General features: G+C 46.6%; 1 protein-coding gene across 2 annotated transcripts in view; it reads right to left on the bottom strand.

Moving 5' to 3' along the window:
* Myrip (myosin VIIA and Rab interacting protein) overlaps positions 1-22373 on the bottom strand; it is a 169351-nt gene that overhangs the window by 10013 nt on the left and 136965 nt on the right. For both annotated transcript variants that reach the window (XM_021172036.3, XM_029482017.2), the window contains 3 exons: positions 11106-11300; positions 3354-3515; positions 25-129 (listed from right to left, as the gene is read on the bottom strand). In XM_021172036.3, the coding sequence (XP_021027695.1) occupies positions 25-129; positions 3354-3515; positions 11106-11300 (462 nt within the window). The remainder of the gene's footprint in view (positions 1-24; positions 130-3353; positions 3516-11105; positions 11301-22373) is intronic.

Raw genomic sequence — 22373 nt, 5'->3', positions numbered from 1 at the left:
CGGGGGCGTGAAAGGCAGACACACCTGGCTCCTTTGCTTCTGATCCCGTCTTCGTGTGAGACGCACGCACGGCGCTATGTTTAAGCCAGCGATGGTCAGGGCTGAAATGCGGCTCTCAATGTCAGAGATCTTCATGCAACAGAAAGAAAAGTTCAGTAAATACTGAAAGGAAGAATCCTGGTTGAAAATGCTACAAACTATAAAGAATGAATGAATCTGTTTTCATGTCTGCTCATTCATTCATTCACTCATTTCTGTTTTTCTTTTTGAGACACGGTCTCATGTAGACCAGGCTGGCCTGAAACTTTTTTTTTTTTTTTTTTTTTTTGGTTTTTCGAGACAAGGTTTCTCTGTGTAGCCCTGGCTGTCCTGGAACTCACTTTGTAGACCAGGCTGGCCTCGAACTCAGAAATCCGCCTGCCTCTGCCTCCCAAGTGCTGGAATTAAAGGCGTGCGCCACCACGCCTGGCCCGGCCTGAAACTTTTTATGTAGCTGAGGAGGACCTTGAACTCCTGACTCTCCTGCCTCCACCTCTTAAGTGCTGGGATTACAGGTGTGCACTTCAACACCTGGCTCTTTCATTCACATAAAATCCTACCAGTGACTGGTCTATCCACCGCTACAAGGAAGAGGCAAAGCATAGGAAATGCATGCATTTAAATTTCTAGTTTTACAGTTCTAGAGTATGTCAACAGACCTATTAGTGTACGCACAGGGACAAATCAAAGCCCTGGAACACTTCAAGGAAGGTAGTCCAGAGCCACCTAGGTCCTAATGAAGTCTTCTATTAGAGCTAGAGTAAGGTTTTAGTTTGTTCTGAAAAGGAACTGGAGCCTTAGGGAAATGCTGCTGGGGTACTAAAAATGTCAAAAAGCGAGACCCACATTGGTGTTATAGTGGCATGGTTGGTACAGGTGTAACCAACTACTTCCTGAGTGGATTTAAGGCCTGCTCCACGGGAGGGAAATAATGCCCTGTTTTGTAAACCTGGCCAAACACCCGTGGTTGCAGAGGTCCCAGGCCCCAGGCCCCAGGAAAGGACCTGTCATTATTTTGCTAAATAGACACAGCTTCAAATGGTCTTCTAAATACTGATCTTTTTATATTTGTAGCTTAATGCAGCTTCCATTTGCCATCAAAGAAGCTCCTGTCGGTAGTGGTCAGTGGTTAATACGAGACTCACAACTGGTCAAGGTGCAGAAGCAGGGGTGGGAAGAGTTTAAGAGCAATCTCTGGCTTGCTTGTTCTATGAGACAGCCTCTCTCACTGGCTTGGAACTAGAGAGTTTAGTTAGATTGGCTGGTTGGCAAGCCCCAGTGATCAGCCTGTCTCTATCTCCGTAGTAGCGGGATTACAAGCTTATTTTTTTTCCACTGTTTTTAAAATGTGGAATCAGGGGATGGAAATCAGGCCCTCACGTTTGCAAGGCAAGTAGTTTGCCAATGGTACCCTCTCCTCAGACCTGGCCAGGATGCAGTTTTAAGGTGTTAAGGACAGTAGCAATATCGGGGATTTGCATTGAACTCCTGCCACTTATTTCGTTAATATTTATGTATTTATAAAGTGTGCGTTGGGGTGGTGCACACACCATGGCACACGCATGTAAGTCACAGAACAACTTTGTGGAATTGTTTCTCTGGTTCTTTCCTTCTGTCTTCACGAGGGGGTTCCTGGGGGGAGACACCAGGCGTGTGCATACATGTAAGTGCATCCTGCCTTTATCTGCTGAACCATATTGCTGGGGTTCCTGCTGCTTCTTAATCCAGAGAAATGTAAGGACCTCACACTTTTTACAAATTAATTCATGAATCTTAAGACAGCAGCATCTCATGTAGCCAAAGCTAGCCCTAAAATTGCCCTGTAGCCAACAATGATCTTAAACTCCCAATCTCAATCATCCTTAACACTCACATTAGAGACAAGGGCCACCATGCCTAGCTCTGGTGGGTGCTTTATAAAGGAAATAAGACAACATGGGTTCCTGAGAGACTGCTCACAGATCCCAGTTAGTCAATGGTTTACACTATGGCCAGCTCCAATCCACAGGAGACAAGGGTACCTTCACAAAGGCCACAAAGAAGCGGCTGTAGAAAGTGGCAGATGAGAACATACAGTGGAAACAGTCATAGCTACGTCCTGCTGCTCATGCATGGCTTGAGAACTGTGTGCCATCCATTCATTCCTTTCCTTACCCCCCTTAAAAAGATTTTTTGCTCATGTTTACAAATGTGTGTACTTTGTGTAGATTTGTGCACAGGTCTGCAAGTGCCCATGGAGGTCAGAAGAGGGCACTGAATCTGAGGTGCCAGACTCACAACCCAGGCCCTCTGCAAGGGTGGGATGTGCTCTCCCTTTGCTTCAGCTCTGACTCCATTTTTGTTAAGTATCAGGAGTTGTTCCTTCAGGCTATGACAGCTGTGGCCTGACCAGCATGTAGCTTTGAGTCTCTGGTAAGGACATAGCAGGGAGCAACCCACAGAATGAAAGAGGTGGCCTTGGGATGGATGGAAGGAGACCAGCATAAAGCATGAATGTGTGTGCATGTGTACAGTTTGTATACACACACACACACACACACACACACACACACGTTAGGATGCACATACATGTATGTACATGTACTGTAGGTGCCAGGGGCTGACATTGCAATTGTTCTCCACTGTGTGTTTTCAGAGAGTATCTCTCATTGAACCTAGAGCTCATGGAGCTGAGTCGACTGGCTGGCCTGTGAACCTAGAGCTCATGGATCTGAGTCAACTCGCTGGCCTGTGAACCCCAGGGATACCTGAACTTCCGCCCCTCCAGCACCAGGATTACAGGTATCTGTCACCGTGGCCAGCTTTCTACCTGGATGTTGGAATCTTGGGCCCTCAGGTTTGAGGCAAGCACTTTACTGGTTGAACCATCTCTTCAGCCCTCAGGTCTTAAAGTAAGCCCAAGACTGATGACATAGACCTAAGATCTGGTACAGGAGGAAGCTGTCTATTTTAGAAGAGGTTTGCAGGCTGGAGAGATGGATTGCTGGCTAAGGGCACTTGTTGCTCTCCATAGTTTTGACTCCTGTACCCACACAGTTCTTCATAGACACCCAGAATTTCATTTCTAAGGGATCCAATGATTTTGCCTGACCAAGTATGCATATGGTGCATATACATACATACATGCAGGAAAAAACACACATATTTTTTTTTAATTAAATAAAGAAAAGGTCTTATCCAGTCCTTTGCAATAGAAGGCCATCTCTATGCAACTGCACTGGAGATGACCGTCCTTGGTAGGCATCAGTGACTTTGAAATGGATCTATGAAGTGGGAGCTACTATTGTAACCTGGACAGAGAGGAGGGGGCTCACCTGGAGTTCGGCGTGGTGCACCTGGGCTGCAGCTGCAGCCACCTGGTCCTCCAGCTCTGCCAGCTCCGTCTCGCCTGTGCTGCTGTGGATGCAGCGGGCAGCGTCTTCCAGCTCACTCAGCTGGCCCTCCAGCCCATACACAGTGCCCGCTGCCAGGTACACCTGCAGAGACAGCACAGCTCTGAGCCCAGTGGACTGGAACTGACCAGGTTCTTTGAAGGGACACCAGAAAGCTGGACTCAATACGAGGGGAGAATTGAGAGCCCCTACTTATCACCACTCTTCACACTTGGATGGGGGCAGGCAGCCTCTGACATCTCTCCTCTCCTCCAAGCACTGAGATATTCACGGTGGGGTAGTTTTGGAATCGTTTACATGAAATGTGCCTGTTTAAGCATAGTAACAGACAAACATCACTGGGTAAATTGGAAGTGGTGGTGACAGCGATGTCCCTGCCATCACTCATTTTTACCAGGGCTGTATCTACCCCAAACTATTACTCATACTTCAGACCCTGTTATCTGTTAATGCTCCTTCTTTTTTTTTTTTTTTTTAAAGAAGTATTTGTTTTTATCACAGCCAAGACAAAGCAATAGGAAACAGATCAGAGCCCTGAGTAGTCAGACGCTCATGGTTTTACTTTGTGTTTTCTGAAACTCCGTTTTCCTGTCTCTGTGGGGAGGGGACACAGGGGTTTGTCACTGAGCGCAGCTAAGTAAGAACCTACAACCAAAGTGATGGGGCTTGAAGGGCAGGAGGAGGGAGCAGTGGTGACATGTGTTATTGACCCAAGAACCAAGGCAGGAAAGTCATATGACTTATCATTTAAAATCTCATTTCTGTGTGTGGGGTAGGTGTGTGCACATGTGTGCACCACAGTGTGTGTGCACGAGTGTGTGTGCATGTGGATGTGTGTGTGCATGTGGATGTGTGTGTGTGTGCACGTGGACGTGTGTGTAGGTCAGGGGATGGCTTACAGGAGTCAGTTTTCTCCTTCCACCGTGTGGGTCCAAGGGGATTGAACTCATATTGTTAGACTTGGTGGCAAGTTTTTTCACCCACTGAGTCATGACTCCACCCTCTTGCTGGCCCATGACTTAACTCTTTGAATGTTCAGGCGACTCTAAAGATAGATACTGTCAAAACCACTGTGCTAACAATGAGAATATTTTATATCCCGGGAAAACCCATTGTCATTCCCTAGTCTCACAGCTGGGATGAGGCAGAGCCTCGACATGAGCAGTGGAGAGCGGAGGAGAGCCGGTGTAGGTCCTACACTTCTAAGTCCCTACCCTGAGGTGCTGTGAGCCTTAGTCTCCGTTGGAATATTATCAAGTTTCACAATTCAGCACTCGGACCAGATACATACTGTGATACACTGGTGGATGGTGTTTTAGTCCAGGCTTGATGTAACGGAAGTCAGCATGCCACTCCATAAAATGTTTTTCCAACCTGCTAAAAAGCAGCCTGCTCCAAAGCTGCCTGGGATTGCTTGTTTAGCAAAGGCCAGCATTGTGTAAAAACAATGGTTACTTTGCATTATCTGTGTCCAGTTCAAACTGGCCACTGCTGCCTGTGACCTCCCTCCCCCAACTGCCTGCCAGTTCAGCGAGTCCCTCAGAGGGGCTGAGAGATGGGGACAGGTGTTAATTAAGGAAGGACTCTGTAGTTGAAGTCCCGGGACAAAGAGCACTGCCTAGATCTTTTTACTGCAAGATTCTAGGATGTGTGTGTGTATGTGTGTGTGTGTGTGTGTGTGTGTGTGTGTGTGAGAGAGAGAGAGAGAGAGAGAGAGAGAGAGCACATGTCTACATGTCTGTTTATATGAGTAGGTAAGAGAATAATCTTGCTACGATTTCCCAGTCTCTGCTCATCTTGATTGTTGAGACAGTGACTCTCATTGGGTAGAACAGCTGGCCAGTGGACTCCAGGCATGCCTGTCTCTGCCTCACAGTACTGGAGATGGAATTCAGGTCCTCGGGTTCCCATGCATGCACTTAGAATGGACCAGCTGGACTCCATTTTAAGACTAGAGGCATCTTGTTATAAGGTCAAAATAAGTTCATTCCTATTTTCTGTAAAACTTGGCTGGCCATGTCTTGACCCATTTTCTGGAGTTTGACATGTTCCACACCCACTACTCTGACTATATCCTGACCGCCACCCCAACAAGATAAGATGTTCTGCCAAGTACATTCGAGATGTTCAGTAATCTTCCCACATACACATAACCCCAAATCCCCAAACCCTTGGAAAGTCCCTAGATTTGAAGTCTGAGGACTCTCAACCTCACCGCCCCTATGCTCAGGACTGACCTCTCAAGTTGAGCTTAGGGACAGGTAGCTGCCAGACCAGCTACATTTTGCACATCCAATAAAACCTTCTATAAATTTGGTTAATTTGGGTGGTGGGCTTTACTCTAATTCAGTGGGATTAACATTTATCCTACTGAGCTGCCACCCCAGATCCCAATGTCACCTCAGCCACACTACCCCAGCCTCATTGCCACCCTAGCTCCACTGTCACCCCAGCCCCACTACCATACAAGCCCCATGTCTAGGGGTCTCTTAGGCATGGATATAAATTTTTACAAAAAGAACAAATGTTCAGGATAGAGTGGACCCTTTAGCATCTTGTTGGATTGCAGCGTCCATAAAATATACCTTTGTGGCCCAGTCGATGGTAGTATTTTTTCCCTTGCTCACAAAGGGCAGATAGCTACTTAAGTGACCATGGCTACTGCCATGAGTTTTGGGGCCACCTCCCTTTTGGAGCTTTGGGGCAGCAAGAGAATCTTGGGAAGGACTGATGTCCTCTGCTCCATCCTGTGGACAGGCATCCCCAGTGTGCCTGCGGCCGGCAACTGGTTGTAAAGAACACAGGCAACAAGAACCGAAGCTAAAAGAAAATTGGAAAGTGTGTGTGAGTGTGTGTGTGTGTGCATATATGAAAGAGTGTATGTGAGTCTGTGAGTGTGTGTGAGAGTATATGTGTGTGTGTGTGAGAGTACTGTGTGTATGAGAGAGAATGTGTGTGAGTGTGTGTGTGTGAGAGTGTGTGAGCATGTGTTAGAGAGTACTGTGTATATGAGGGAAAATGTGTGTGTGTGTGTGAGAGAGTATGTATGTATGTATGTGTGTAAGAGAGTGTATATGAGTGTGAGTATATGTGAGAGTATTGTGTATATGAGAGAGAATGTGTGTGAGTGTGAGAGTATGTATGTGAGAGTACGTGTGTATGTGTGTGAGAGGGAGAGAGTATATGTGTGTATGAGTGTGTGTATGTGAGAGAATATTGTGTATATGAGAGAAAATGTGTGTGTGTATGAGAGAGTGTGTGTTAGAGAGTATTATGTGTATGAGGGAGAATGTGTGAGAGTATGTGTGTGAGTATGTGTGCATGAAAGAGTGTGGGTGTGGGTGTGAGAGAATATGTGTATGACCGTGTGTGAGAGAGTATATGTGTATATGAGAGAATATATGTTGAGTGTCTGTGTGAGAGTATGTGCGTGTGTATGAAAGAGTCTGAGTGTGTAAGAGTATATGTGTGTGTATGTGTGTGAGAGCAAGAGATAGTATGTGTGTAGGAGAGTGAGAGTGTGTGTTAGAGAGTATTGTGTGTATGAGAGAAAAGGTATGTGAGAGTATGTGTATGAGAGCGAGTGTGTGAGTGTGTGTATGAGTGTGAATGGGTGTGGGTGAGTGTGTGTAATCATACGTTAGCACAAGTTGACATTGTCTTAGAGCAAAAATAGATGAGACAGGTCCTCAGGTGGGCATAGGAGGGGACAGGGCCCAGACTCCTCCCTTAGTCATCTTTTCCTCTTACTTCCCTGAGTAAATCCTGAGATGGCTCATCTTGTTGTTCATACTATAGTGTGAGACCCTGTTGTTCACACTATAGTGTGAGAACGGCTGTGCTTCCTGCTCTCTGCTGATCCTTTTGGGTCTGTCTCTATCATCCTTCACTGCCCTGATGTCTCCTGTTTACCCGACTTCATGTGATGATTCATGGGTTTTTAAAAAAGATTTGTTTTTATATTATGTATATATATGTTTTGCTTGCATACATGTAAGTGCACTATGTATATGCAGTACTTTTGGAGGGCAGAAGAGGGAGTCAGATTCCTTGAAACTGAGCTTATAGGAAGTAGTGAATTGTCATATGGTTGCTGGGAATAGAACTCAGGTCCTCAGGAAGAACAGCCAGTGCTTTTAATTACCGAGTCCTCTGTCCAGGCCCTGGTGGTTGGTTTTAATTGTCAACATGATACAATCTAGAATGACTTGGGAAGGGAGTCTCCATGAGGGGTTGTCTAGATCAGGTTGGTTTGTGGGGATTATCTTGATCAGTAGGAAGACCTGCCTACCATGGGTGGCACCACTCCCTAGGCAGACTGTACAGCTGAGCACCAGCATGGGTGCATTTATTCACTGCTCTTGACCGTGGATAAAACATGACAGGCTACTTCAGATTCCTGCACCATGACTTCCCCACAGTGGTGAGCCACTCCCTGGAACTGTGAGTAGAGTCAGCCCTTTCTCCCTCAAGTTAGGAAATGAGATGAAGACACTGATCTTTATGACTTTCATGACCATGCCTCCTTGGCCAGTTGGACACACCAGCACAAGGTTAAAGGCAAGACAGCATCAGAGTTGTGCTGGAAGCCCACTCTCCGATGACCGCATCGAGCTTCCACTGGTGAGGCACTCTCCCAGGCTCCAGCCTCCTCAGCTCTGCTTGTGCCACCTAGGGATGGTACAGCCTTCTTCTCCGTCCTACTCTCTCAGCCCTCTGGTAATTCTTAACTTTGCCCATACCTTAGTTAAAAGTTTCTTTACAAATCTCTCCGCTCCCTGCTAGACCCCAGTAGACATAGCTGGACTCTTCTCAGAGGAATTTGAAATCTGAGAGACCCAGGTTTTTTTTCTGCCCAAGGAACTGAACTTTCAGTGTGTGCAGCTGGGGAGGGTGAGAGGAGTCCAGAGTGAGCTAGACTTTAGGGGAGACAACAGCTGATCTTACAGAGCTAACGCAATGGAGACTGTGAGCCTCTCAATTTCCCGGGCTCGCCTCTAACTAAGTTAACAAGCTATTTATGAAAAGGTTTCTTTGTTCTGTCTGGTGTAGCCCCCACAGCCTCAGAAGTATTTCCAAGGGTGAGTATTCAAAATAGAATGTTCTCGTTTATCTGAGAGTCCTGGCTCACAGCAGCCATACTGAGAAGGAAAGAGAAGATGGGAAGGGTTTGGTCCCCAGCACAAAGGCCAGCGGGGGATGGGGCGGGGGAGATAAAGGGTGAAATTCACTTTTTACACTGCAGACCAACAAAAGCCTTGATTTAATTAAACCAGCTGCAGCCAGGGCTGCTCTCAGAGGCAGCCCTGCCTTTTCCTGTTGCTCAGCTGCATTCCATCCTGGGCACATCAGGGGGAGCCCTGCTGCCCAGGGCTCTATGATCTGTTGGATTGGAAAGCTGAGGTGAAAAAAAAACCTTTTCCACTCTTACTCAACGCTTTACCAAATTCAGAGGCGCATGGTGTCCTCTCTTCTGAGGTAGAGGTGAAAAGCTTGAGGTGGGGGAGGGGAGGCAGGCATTCCCAGGCATTCTTCTGGAGAATGGGACAGGGCTAGAGCAGCATTGAAGAGGGGAGCAATTGGCTGCAGACCCAGCCACATGTCTGCACTGGGGTTTCTGATATCCTGCATCAGTAGGTAAGTGGGTGTGTCTTGAAATGAAAATATTAATGACCCCACCCCTACCCTTATAAAATAACCACACAATCATCCTATGGCATGGAAGTGCACACAAGGCCTCAGTTTCAATATGGTTTTGGCAGACAGGTATGTTCTAAATACAAGGAGAGAGAACTGACCACTGTCATTGTGTCTGTGAGTGTGCGTGTGTGAGTGTGTGTGTGTGTGTGTGTTATTGCATGCAAGAGGGCACCCAGGGGTGTTGCTCCTCAGGTACCATCTGCAGTGCATTTTGAGACCGGGTCTCTGACCTGGAACTTACCCAGTGAGGCTTACTAACTAGAAAGCTCCAGGTCTCTGCTTCCCCGGCCTGGATGACAAGCACAGTCCACCATGTCTGGCTTTTCTACGTGAATTCTGGAACTCAGGCCTTTGTGGTTGCAAGGCAAACACTTTACCCACTGAGCTATCCCCCAGCCTGGAACCGAGTCCTTTTATCAGCTACCCTCTTCCCAGCAGTGGAAAGACTCTATGGCTGTCTACTGGGTCAATCTTGTTTTCTACGTACTCCCCCTCAACAAAGATTCCTGCTTGCCTAAACTTTAGTGCGAGCAAAACCATCGTCTCCTGGGAAGCTTTGAGATAAAGAAGCTTCCTTTATCTCATGAAGCTTTGAGATAAAGAATTATCTAATGCAATCTTGCCCAGTCACCCTGACCAGAGCCCCATCCCTGATAGAGGACCACCCATAGCTTATTATGTTTCTGTCCCTACTTGTCCGCAAATGATGGCTGCACCACCCTGGCCGATCTTCAGCAGGAATCTGGTTAGGATTGTTTGATCTGACCCCTTAAGGTCAGTTGGGCAATCTTCTATCTCTTCACCCCGTCTCTGCTTCTCAGCTATCAACTCCCCAACCCGGGTCATACCAGGGGCCAACCTCAATCTCTTTCCCAGTACAAGACCCCACTGCCGAGGACTCTGTGCCTACCAATCACAACAGTCCTGAAGAAAGCCTGGCTCTCTGTAGCACACACCACTGAACATTCTTTACTTTATCTCTGTCTGTCTGTCTGTCTGTCTGTCTGTGTGCATGAGCAGGCACAGGTGCTTTGCATGTGAATGCTCATGTAAGTGCAAGCCCAAGGTTGGTATCAGGAACCATCTCTCCATGACTCTTCTCCCACCTTATTTACTAAGGCAGAGTGCTCAGCCAAAGCCAGAACTAGTCAAGACAGCTAGTTTGGCAGCTAGCTTGGCAGCTAGTTTAACCATGCAGCTCACTCTGGGGACCCCCACCCCCTGCTTCTGAATTACAGGTTGGAATTATGCACACACCTCTGCATCTGCCTGGCATTAATTGTGGGTTTCTAGGGATCTAGGGATCTTCACACTTGTGTGTACTTCAACCTCTGACCCAGCTCCTCACTCCCTGATTTTTCTTCTTTAACACCCTCCCTATCCCCAAAGCCTCACGAGGCACTGATTCCCTATATCTCAGGACATTCAACTTGCACACAGTAGGATTGAAGTGTTTGCTGGCTGTAGAGACGTCCAGGTCCAAGATGCTATGTTCACCTGTGAGGTCTCTGCAGCATCAGGATGAAGCTACTCTGAGATCAAAGTCATTCTTGGCTTCTTCCCTTCCCTACGCCATCCCTGTACCATCTTCCTTGAGAGAGAAGACGTGGCCTGGCCACTGTCTGTAACTAGGCAAAGCTGGAGTCTCAGTGGGTCTCCTAACTCTTCATATAGAAAGGCACCCTTGGGGCCACACTGAAATGAAGTTTCACGACTAGGGAATTGATAACAGAAAAGCAGATGGTGTCCTCTGGGCTTCGCTCCCTTCCTCATTTCCTTCTCAATCTCCTTACTCCATCAACTCCTGATTTGACCCTTGCTTCGGGCAGCCCTGCCTCAGCCCTTTCCCGAGAATACACCAGGCATGTCGTTGGTGGTGATGGTGTCTGTCCTTGCATGATTTGGGATCAGCTACAGTTCTCTTTCTCCTTCACATACGCTCACTCTCGACTGGGCACATTCACACCCTCTTACGTTTTCTTCCAAGGACGTCAGCTGCTTGTCCAGTCTCACTTGGTCTGTCCCAAGAGGAAACATCCCGTTTTCTCTGTCAGCGGAGACTGGGGGGATCTCCCAGGGCCCTGCAGACTCTGCGATCAACTCCTCGGTAGCATTGATGACCTTCAGGACTTCTGTGGAGATGTTGCAGAGAGAAACAGCAGAACACTTCTGTTTGGCCCAATGACAGAGGGGGACAGAAGACAAGAACAGCACATTAACAAGGACAAGGAAATCCTACAGTGTCCTGGCACCATCACGAGGTCAGCTCTGTAATCACATACACATGTATCACACACACATCTTCACACACACCACCCACACTCGCACACCACAGACACACACACCATCCACACTCACATACCACACACACACCACACACACTCACACACATTCACACATACCACACACACTCACACACACATTCACACACACCACACATACTCACACCCACATACACACCACACACATACAATACATTCCACATACACTCACACACTCATTCACACATACTCATACTACACACACACCACACACACATTCACTGAACACACCACACACACTCACACACCACAAACACACACACCACACACACTTACATCACACACATACAATACATACTACATACACTCACACCACACACATACAATATATACCACATACACTCACACACTCATTCACACACACTCATACAAAACACACACCACACACACTACAAACACAAACATCACACACACTCACTCACATCCATTAATTCACTCACACACCACACACATTATACACACACACACAACACACCACACATTCCAATATACTCACACACTCTCTCACACACATATCATGCACTCACTCTCACATGCACACCATACACATACATACTCACACACACATACACACACACATCTGCTGAAAGAGTGGGACATAAAAGAAATCTACACAGGGAGCTGAAGAGATACCTTAGTTGTTAAGAACACTGACTGCTCTGACAGAGGACCCGGGTTCAATGTCCAGCAACCATATAACGGCTCACAACCACCTGCAAAATTTCAGCTCTCTTCTGAAAACATTCATACTCACTAAATAGAATGAATCTAAAAATAACAATACTAGCACACAGTAGCAGGGAACCCAGAGGAGGGCTGATGTGACTTGGATTCAGTCTGGTGACTCAGTGAGTGACTCCAGGTCAGAGGGGTGGATGGAGGAAGCAGAACCTGAGGATGAGCTCTCTGTGTTCTGTGTTTATTATCAATCACTTTATTTCCTAGATGATATTTTATTTTCTCAGTATCACTTTGTTCACACCACATCTACGTGTGAAATGACATCTGCAGTGTGGTCCTGAGGGTGGCTTTCTGTATGAGGAGTTAGGAGACCTGCTGAGACTCTAGCTTTGTCTATGATGGGACCTTAGCCAGGCTGCTCCTCGGTTCTAGAACTTACTCTGTCATACACACATGAGGGTACTGGCAACGGACTCTTCTGAGCAGGCACTGTGTGCTAGCTCACATGGATCAAGCTAGCCTTTGTTTTCCTCTCTAAACAGGAAGCAACATATGCTAGCCTCCCTTGCAGCTAGGGCTGGTCCACTGACAGATCATTGAGGAAGCCAACTACTTTCTATAAACATTCTTTTCTGCTTATTTTCAAGTGTATGTTTAAGGTGTGCATGTCTGTGGGTGCACGTGTGTGTACAGGTGTGCAGAACCCCAGGGTTGACACTGGAATCTTTCCTCATCACTTGCTTTCCACCTTATGCACTGAGGCGGGGTCTCCCAGTCGCACCCCGAGCTTTCCGACAGTAGTAGTCTCACTGCCTCCATTGCTCTGGAGATTCCTCGTCTCCAGCTTCTGAGAGCTGTCCATGGGCATGTACATGGGCTTTGGGGACTCAAACCCCAGGCCTCACACTTGCTGATCCTGTGGCAAGGGTTTTAACCACTGAGCAATCCTCCAGCCCTATAGCTCCTGGGAGTGGCTTCTACTTCTGGTTCTGTCTCATTGGAGGAGGCTTCAGGCAACACCCTCCCTTCAACAAAGATGGCAGGGTTCAGAAATGAGTGAAGGGTTGAGGCTAGGAATGAAACGGAGCAATACTTGACTTCATGGCCTGCCTTGACCCCACCCTTACAGCCTGTCACACACACTCTGTCCTAGTCCTCGAGGGTAGACGGACTTGTCACGCAATCTGAGGTGGGTTTCCTCTGAGGTGTGAGGGAGAAGTCTCACATTTCACTTGCCAGGTCAAAGGCGTAAGGGCCTGGACCACACCCAAAGAAAAATGGCCCACATCACACCCAAACCAACAGTAATAAGATCAGAGTTTTTTAATCTTATATAGAATCACATGTTATCCATATGTGTAGGTGATGGTCTCTAGCAAATGGTAAATTTTGACAGAGTACCTGCTGTCATTCATAGTCTGATACATCTGTCAGTGAGTTGGGAGATTAGATATTTTTATACACTGTAGGACGTTTTCCTTTCAATAGACCATGTATGTTTTGATTTCTGTTTTATACATAAAAATTGTAGAATTTCACTGAAAACTTTTACATTCTTAAACGCAAAACCAAACAACCAAACAACCAAAAACCAACCCTAGAAGTTTTCTGCTGTTTGGAGTCCCAGTTAATGGCCATTGGGGAGTGCAAACTGGAATCTTTGTACAACTTCTCTGTGGATCACCTAGAAGTGGCCTGTTTACCGGGGCCTGGGGTGGGGGTGGGAAAGTTGAGCTCACAGGACTTAATGCGCTCTCCTTAGTGAGAGGAGCAGGACACCTGACCTGATGCCCTGGTCACTCACTGGCTCAGCCAGATCCACCAGAGGACTTCCACAGCTAAGTTTGCTCCTTGTGTGAATAGCCTGTCTTTGCCTGGTGTAACAGTCAAGATGACCCTCCAAAAGTTTGGTGTGAAGTTATAGTGAGCACTGCATAGGATTATTGATGGGGAGATAGAGAGGTGGCTGGCAGGGAACCCCATGTTCAGCAGAAATAAAAAGCTAAAGACTTCTTTAGTTTCTGTTGTACCGGACTCTGGAGCAATGGACTGAACGAGACAACAAAGCAGGATTTAAGTGCCCAGAGAGGGTGCTTCATTAAGGTCATCTACATTCCTCTAGGCATGAATTGTAAGATGGATCAAATGTGATGGTCATGGCACCAGACAAGGAAGAGGCAAAACATGTGCAGGTGGTCAACTAATGAACTAAGGGGCCAGGCCAGTGTGAGGCTCTGTTTGAAAAAAACCAAAAACTGGGTAGTTAGGAACTGAAGTTAGGAACTGAAGGCACTTGAGGCTGTCCTCTGGGATACACACACACACACACACACACACACACACACACACACACACACACAGAGAGAGAGAGAGAGAGAGAGAGAGAGAGAGAGAGAGAGAGAGAGAGAGAGAGGAGAGAGAGAGAGAATGCACTTTCATCTTTTGCCACCAATATTTCTAAGAGGAAAAAGGGACTTGGTTTCCACATGAGTCAGAATTCAGAACAGTTTAGTAAACATGTCCAGCCTGCAGCCTTCATCCAACATGCCAGGATGAGGCCAAGCCACACAACCCAGCTGAGAGCCACCCACGGATGCACTCCTGATCTGAGCCCACCAGGACTGGGTGGCACACGCTCAACAGATCAAGAAAGAATATACAGCATAGCAGAACCCAGACCCATGGTCTGCCCATTGCTTTCTGTCCCAAACTACAGATGCTTCCAATTAACAGAGCAACAAGCAAGGAAACTGGTCCCCAAATGCCTGAATTTCACAGATTCGTCTCTTTTTTAAAGGTAAGAAAAGACACTCCATATGTCCCCACAAAGAGCTGACAGAAATCTGCAAGGAGAATAGTCCAAGTTGTTTCAGTTCTCATGAACAGAAGGCCCTTGGTGGCACCTCCAAAACCCACCAAATGCACTCTCCAACAGACTCACTCGCGCCTCTGAAGAGTGACTTTGTGAAAGATGGGGTACAGAACTGTGTGAAGAAGTTGGGGCATAATCTTAATAAATTAGCATATGTACTAAACAGATACAACACACATATCAGAGATCAGAGGAGAGCTGACCTCTTGGAAGGACTGAGGGATGCATGTATGTGCACATGTGTGTACCTGTGTGTATGTGTGTGTGTGTGTAGGCCAGAGGAAAACCTTATAGCTGGAATTCCTCAAGAACTATCCAGTTTGTTCTTTCTTTGTTGTTGTTGTTGTTGTTTTTTGGTTTTTTTGAGAGACAGGGTTTCTCTGTGTAGCCCTGGCTGTCCTGAAACTCACTCTGTAGACCAGGCTGGCCTCGAACTCTGAAATCTGCCTGCCTCTGCCTCCCAAGTGCTGGGATTAAAGGCATGCACCACCATGCCCAGCTTCTTAAAAAGATTTATTTTTAAGTGTGTGTGTGTGTGTGTGTGTGTGTGTGTGTGTGTGTGTAAGTTCAGGTGCCTGTGGAACCCACAAGAGGGCATCAGATTCCCTGGAGTTTGAGTTGCAGGCACTTGTGAGCCACCAAATGTGGGTGTTGAGAAGCAAACTCAGGCCCTTGGCAAAGCAGAACAGATCATTTTCAACCCAGGGCCACCTCTCCAGCCCCCAGCATCTTCTTTGTACAGGGTCTCTTGCTGCCCTGAAAGTGACAGGCAGGCTGTGCTGTCTGGCCAGTGACCCTCCGAGATCTGCTTGTGTCCACTTCCCCAGTGCTGGGTTGAGAAGGATGTGCCACCATGTCTGGCTTTTTTGTGTGGGAACTAAGGGATCAAATCCAGACACCCGTGCTTCCTGGGCTGTGTCCAGCATTGCTTGATTTACAATACCCCATGGAGGAACATCAGGGCATGGCCAGAGTGATGGAGGAGGCCAATGCTGGGGCTGTTACTCTTGACCCAGCTGTCCCTGACAGGTGTAGAGCAGGCAGGAATTTCTTCCCTGGCCTAGTAGGTGACTGTTGATCTGTTTTGCTTGTGTATGATGGCTGCTCTCAGTCACCAGTGATTGTTTGCTAAGATTTGCACATTGCTCACAGTAGCCAGACTACCACCAAAGTATATGCAGAAGGCCAGGGATACTAAAAAATCACCGTCTGTATTCACTGGGTAAGGAGCTGGCCAGGCAGCCTGGGTGACCTTGTTACTTTTCAACCCAACCCTTCCTGAGTATCTTTGCCCAATCTTTCCTCATCCCTGGCTAGTTCTACCCACTTGGCCAGAGGTTCCCAGATGTCCATCTCCCACCCTAACGACTTCCTGTCCAATTGTCCTCATCTCAATTCAACACGGAAACATGCCAGTGTGTGCCTGGGTATCAGAGATCTCCATCAGAAGGTAAGTCCACTGACCAGAAGCAGTTCTCTTTACCCACAATGCATCACAGCTCCTAGATCAGCCCACTGATTATTTGCTGAACAAACACACACAAATGGGGACTGAATCCCTAATTGTACCCCTACTCCTCATAGAAGTTGGCCATCTCCTTTTTGTGGCTGCCTCCACCTGCTGCTGGGGTCTGCAAAACGGGTTACCCATTCATTCTTTATCACGGCTTATGAGTGTGTTCTCCTCCTGTGTCCCCTATATTTGTTCTAAACAAGCAAGTGAAGCAGGGTCCTGATATCAATCACCAAAATCGAAACAAACAAAAACCATGTTACAGGCTCATAGTCCAGTGTGATGACTCCCGGGTAAAGGGGCTTGCTAACCTGGTGATTCAAGTTTATTCCTTGGGACTCACACAGTAGAAAGACAGAACTGACTCCTGCAAGTTTATCTCCACACACTCACTCACATACATATATACATACATACACACACACTCCTACACTCTCACATACATACATACATACACACACTCAGATACACTCACACATACATACTCACACACATACTCACATATTTAATACATATATACATATAAATACACATACATACATACATACCTATATACACACATGCTCACACTTTCACACATACACTCACATTATATATAATATTAATATACACACATACATACGCTCACACACTCATACATACACACTTGTACAACACACATACTCAATTCATATATACATATATACATACATACTACACATTCTCTCTCTTTCACACACACACACACACACACACACACACACACACACAACAAAGTGCATGTTAAAAAGCCCCACAGTGGGAAATAAGCAGGAATCATGAAGTAAAGTGAGTTATATTTAATAAAGCTCAGGCCCTATTCTGGATTACTTCCTAACATCTCATGAATTCCGTTACTGCGACTTTAAAGCACATAAATAATGTCTTAACTAGGCCGATCCTTCTCAGTCCTTCCTTAATCTTTCTAAACATTTCTACACGATTTCTGACTCTGTTCCATCAGACGATTTTGACGTTGGGAATCTTTTTGGGATGTTGACATCTGGTTTGAGTTCCTGTTCTGAATCACATTAAACTTCTAACCTAATTTTGGAAGAAGTCATGTCTATGCTCACTGCCTCTCCTTCCAGCACATGGCCCCATTTCTTGGAGATCGGCAGGTTTCTTGGTAAGTTTTAACTTCACACCTTTTCCTTGCTCTTATTATAGCTGGAATCGCCCCCTTCCTGCCCCTGCATCCCCTGATCTTGTCTGAGATTCATACATAATTTTTAGCTCACAGAGAATTCATGGTGTCCTTAGAAACTCCTGAAATGGGGCTCTATGTGAGTCCCCAAGCCAACTGGGTCTGCTGGGTAGTTCCATAAAGGGTGTGGTGTGGCTCATAAGCAATTTCTCCTTTGGGCAGGAAGGATTTGCCATCTGTATTCATCTGAGTTCAGGGTTGCCGTGTTCTGTCATGGGAAGGTTCACCATCTGCTCTGCCCACGAGCTCGGTGCTGCCCCGGAGACCTTCCGATTTCTCCAATATGTTTCTCCCTCTCTCCCCAACTCCCCAGCCAATAACTCTTTCTACAAGCTTGAAAGCCTCATTCCTCTAGTCCCTCAGTGTCAGAAGACAGGGTGGCGGAGCTCTGCGGGGCTCTGACCCTCTTATAAAAAGAAAACACAACTACTTGTGATAATCAACAAAGATGCTTTAAATTAAAATGTTCCAGGATAATGGAGATACAAATTGGTCTCTAATGCAAGAGTTTACTAACTTGGGCCTCCAAGAAACAGGGTTGTAAATGGCGTTTCTATCAAGAAACAAGGGATGACACCACTATCCATGTTGGCTTGTGTCATGACACATCTAGAAGCATAGAATTCTGGAGGCAGGGGGATCCAGAACGCAGCTGCTTTAGATGTGGGCACATGTGGAGATTTGGCTACCGAAATGTTGCCTTCAGATTTAGGCTAGTCCCTGGCCCTTCACATCCCTTTACAGGAGTGGGACATCCAAGAGGCAAGTTAGCCACTCTATCAGGACACTCTTATAGAAGTGCTGGGATGGGTCTGACCTAGAGCTGGCAAAGCCAGCGTTCATTTCCATATGCCAAGGACCAGAGTCTGAAAGGCTGACCATTGGGTCTGAGGGACAAGAGCAGCCACATACACTGTAGCTGTCTTCAGACGCACCAGAAGAGGGCATCAGATCTCATTACAGGTGTTGTGAGCCACCATGTGGTTGCTGGGATTTGAACTTCGGACCTTCGGAAGAGCAGTCGGGTGCTCTTACCCACTGAGCCATCTCACCAGCCCCCTACTAGACTTTTAAGACAGGGCCTAGTAGCTCGGTCTTCAGCAGTCTCTCAGTCATCTCTGGTCCACTTACACCCAGCCGAAGTGAAGCATTCAGGCCAGCTGAGGGATAAGTGTGCTTACAGCCAGGGTCTGACTCCAAACAAGGAAAAAAACCATGTTTCTAAAGGGGTTCTGCTACTGTTGGGCAGGATCTGTAAACTGTCCCCACCAGCCCCATCCTAGAGAAAAAGTTGCATTAAAGTCACCAAAGTGGCTCTAGTATCACAGTCTTGCATGCACCTGCATGTCAGCTCCCAGGAAGCAGGGACAAATGTATCTCTCTGTCTCTGTATCTCTCTGTGTCTCTGTCTCTTTGTGTCTCTGTGTGTGTGTTGTATAAACTGGTAGTGGCTGGATCATGGGTGATGTCCCAGCTACTCTGACCTTAAAGATGGAACCTTGGGGTTCACTCCCGTGCAGTATCCCATCACTGACACTTGGCACAGTGTGAAGGGCACCAGCTGTGGACACAGATTTGCGTCTGTATGCCGCAAGGCACTGAACTCGCTGTACCCAGCACCAGCAGATGGACAGTATTCTGTGAAGTAGATTTTTCCGAGCTTGTTACAGGGTGTGTGTTAATTAACATTTGCTGGGCTCCTGCTGCGTGTGAGAAGCTTACACTGCATAATTCAAGCCTCACAATTCTGAAAGGCCCTATGATTATCCCTGTTCTACTCGAGAGGGCAAGATGTGTTTATCCAATCAAAAAGAAAAACCTAGGGATCAGGTTAGAAATAAGACAGGCAGACAGACAGGTTTGTCAGCATGCTGAGAACAAGCAGGCTGTGAGAGCAAGCTCACTGAATAGGGAAAGGAAGAGAGGGTCCAGGAAGGGCCAGGATCTATAAGGAGGCCAGAGTGGGTGTGAAGGTAAGAAAGGACAGTGGGCGCCTGTAAGCAGCAGTAACAGTTAAGATGTCAGCCTAAGTCCAGAGTTCAAAAAACAAACGAGACAAACACTCAAAGCCTAAAACCCATCTGTGTATGTACAGTGCATCTCTCTGCTTGATAATATTCAGCCTGTAATTCTGTACTTCTGCTTTCCAGTCATCTTGTCTGCTTTGGTGGGGTTGGGAGTGTGTTTTCTTCTTTGTTGTTTTTAGACATTGATTTTTACTTATGAAGAATAATACCTGGTTGAGTCTTCATGAACTTGGGGTAAACTGGACGGACTTGAACTCTGAGGAACGAACGGACACACTTGGGAGTCTAAGTAAGGCTACGTGTGAGTGCGGGAGGGCCTTGCTGCTTCGCTCGGGGAACTCTTCCTTTCCTGCACATTATTCCTCGGAGAGCATCGAGCAGACAGGTGGGTGCTTGGAGGAGGTGATGGAGGTGAACCCTTCTGGCCTGTGAAGGTGGTAGCACATACCTCATCCCAGCATGCCTTGCCACTGGCCCAGCACGAATTTTTCTTAGAGATTTGGGACCATAACAATACCAATAAGGCTATGGAGCCAATGTTAGACTGATGTCACGTGACAGTCTCCACTTCCCCTGGGGCCGATGTTGACCACTGTTAGACATCACATGTCATCATAGTGGACTTTTTTCCCCTATAGCACTGATTCTGCTGGCTCAGCTGCCTAACAGAATGTGGGAGCTCCGCCACACACACACACACACACACACACACACACACACACACACACACACAGGATCAGCTGGAACCATGGTATGACCTTGGAATGGGCAAAAGACGGGAGAAGCAAGTTTCTATTAGAACCATCTCTCAAATGTGAAACACAACCTTTATTGAATGTATCACAATTAATGAGAGACTCAGATGCTGGGGAATGAAGTCCTGTTGGAGCTAGTGAAGAGGTGGCCTGTCACAAAGAGAGTAGCTAATGATTTGAGGTCAAGGTTTGTAATACATCCTCAGCTCTTACATTAGCTGCAGGCTTGATAACCCAGACTTAGTTTCCCTAACTGAACAATCTGCAACTGTATCAAAGGGTTATTTGTCTGTCTATCTATCTGTCTGTCTATCTATCTATCTATCTATCTATCTATCTATCTATCTATCTATCATCTATCTATCTATTACCCATCAACCTATTATCTATAAGTCTATCCTCTATCAATGTATCATTATTATCAGTCTGTTCTCTGTAGAAGGCACAAGGTCTTTGTGCTCACAGCTAAGCACCAGGGAAACCAGGAATGTTAAGCAAGCAATGCTGTCTCTCAAACAGAAGAGACATCTAATCTGTTTTCCACTTGGAAGGCTGGAAGTGGATGCAGTCAATTGCCTGGTGACCTGTGCTATCTGTAGAGCCAAAACTACCCCAATCCCCCAGACTATCATGATTATCCCAGACTCTTCCTCCGAGACCTTAATCTTCTCAGTCTAAAACCTAACCTATACATATGAGATGTCATATGTACGTTACAATAACCCAGGTGACCTCCGTGTAGGGCCAGGCCACACCTGACTCACATGTTGATCTCAGACTCTTATCTCGAGCATGGTTTCTCAGTCAACAGGATCCATCTTTATGGAAGAGACCGTGTGTACTTTGTAAAGAGTTTCAGTGTAAACATATCTTATGTACATACAGGAGTGAGTTCATTACTATCAGGCAACGTTTTTATGAAATTATGTTGTGCTTAAATATGTCTAAAATAAACTGCTTGGGGTCAGACCCTAGGAGTTTGAACCAGCGCCAGCTACTGGGTCGTGCTGAACCAGATTTCCTTCTTGCCTCGTGTGGATCTTACTCTACTGGGCATGGTGTTTGCAGAGGTTTCTGTCTGTCTGCACATCTGTCTATCTGCCTGTCTGTCAATCAATATATAATCTATCAGTTTATCATTAATCTTTCTATAACCTATCAGTTTGTCATCTTCTATCTCTTTCTTTATCACTTACCAATCTATCTTCTAGCTATCATCTACCAATCTGTCATCTATCATCTATGTATATGTCTATCATTTATCTATATACTTAACCTCTACCTACCATCTCTCTGTCCAGTGCCTATTATCTCTCATCTATCATTTACCTACCATCAACCTATCCATCATCTATCCACCTTCCTACCGTCTCTATATCTAACTACAAAAGAGTCAAAAGTGTCAAAGAGACACTCAGTGTGTCACTCTATTCCCCTCATTGGTGGCAGGCAGGTCTACACAGTATAACCATGTTTGAGAAGCTGTTGGGGGAAAGTCAGTGCAGTAGGCAGACAGAATCAGGGTGGGGAGGCCTCTGTGACTCCTCTCTGCTGGGGGTTGGCGAGTGAGACTTTCACACTGCTTAAGCCCTGTACCTAGGAGCTCATGCGCTTGCTGTAAGAAGGGGCCTAAGGGAGGGAAGGCATGTGGGGCTACAGACCCAGTGTCTTGTGACCCTGCAAGCAGGCCTGGCCTGTTTGCAACACTGGGATCCCTGTAAAATTGGTTTGAAAGGGAATCTCAGACTGAAATAAACAAACTGAAAGTGGCCCAGCCGGACTCCAGAACTTTCAACACGAAGCTTCCGTAGTACCAAAGCCTTTCCACTGCTTTCAAGAGCGGTTAGG

This window comes from Mus caroli, unplaced genomic scaffold, assembly GCF_978045245.1.
Source record: "Mus caroli unplaced genomic scaffold, Mus_caroli_1 scaffold_11, whole genome shotgun sequence".
Lineage (NCBI taxonomy): Eukaryota > Metazoa > Chordata > Mammalia > Rodentia > Muridae > Mus > Mus caroli.
Note: the sequence above shows the minus strand (reverse complement) of the source record. Positions and strands in the feature narration are given on the sequence as shown.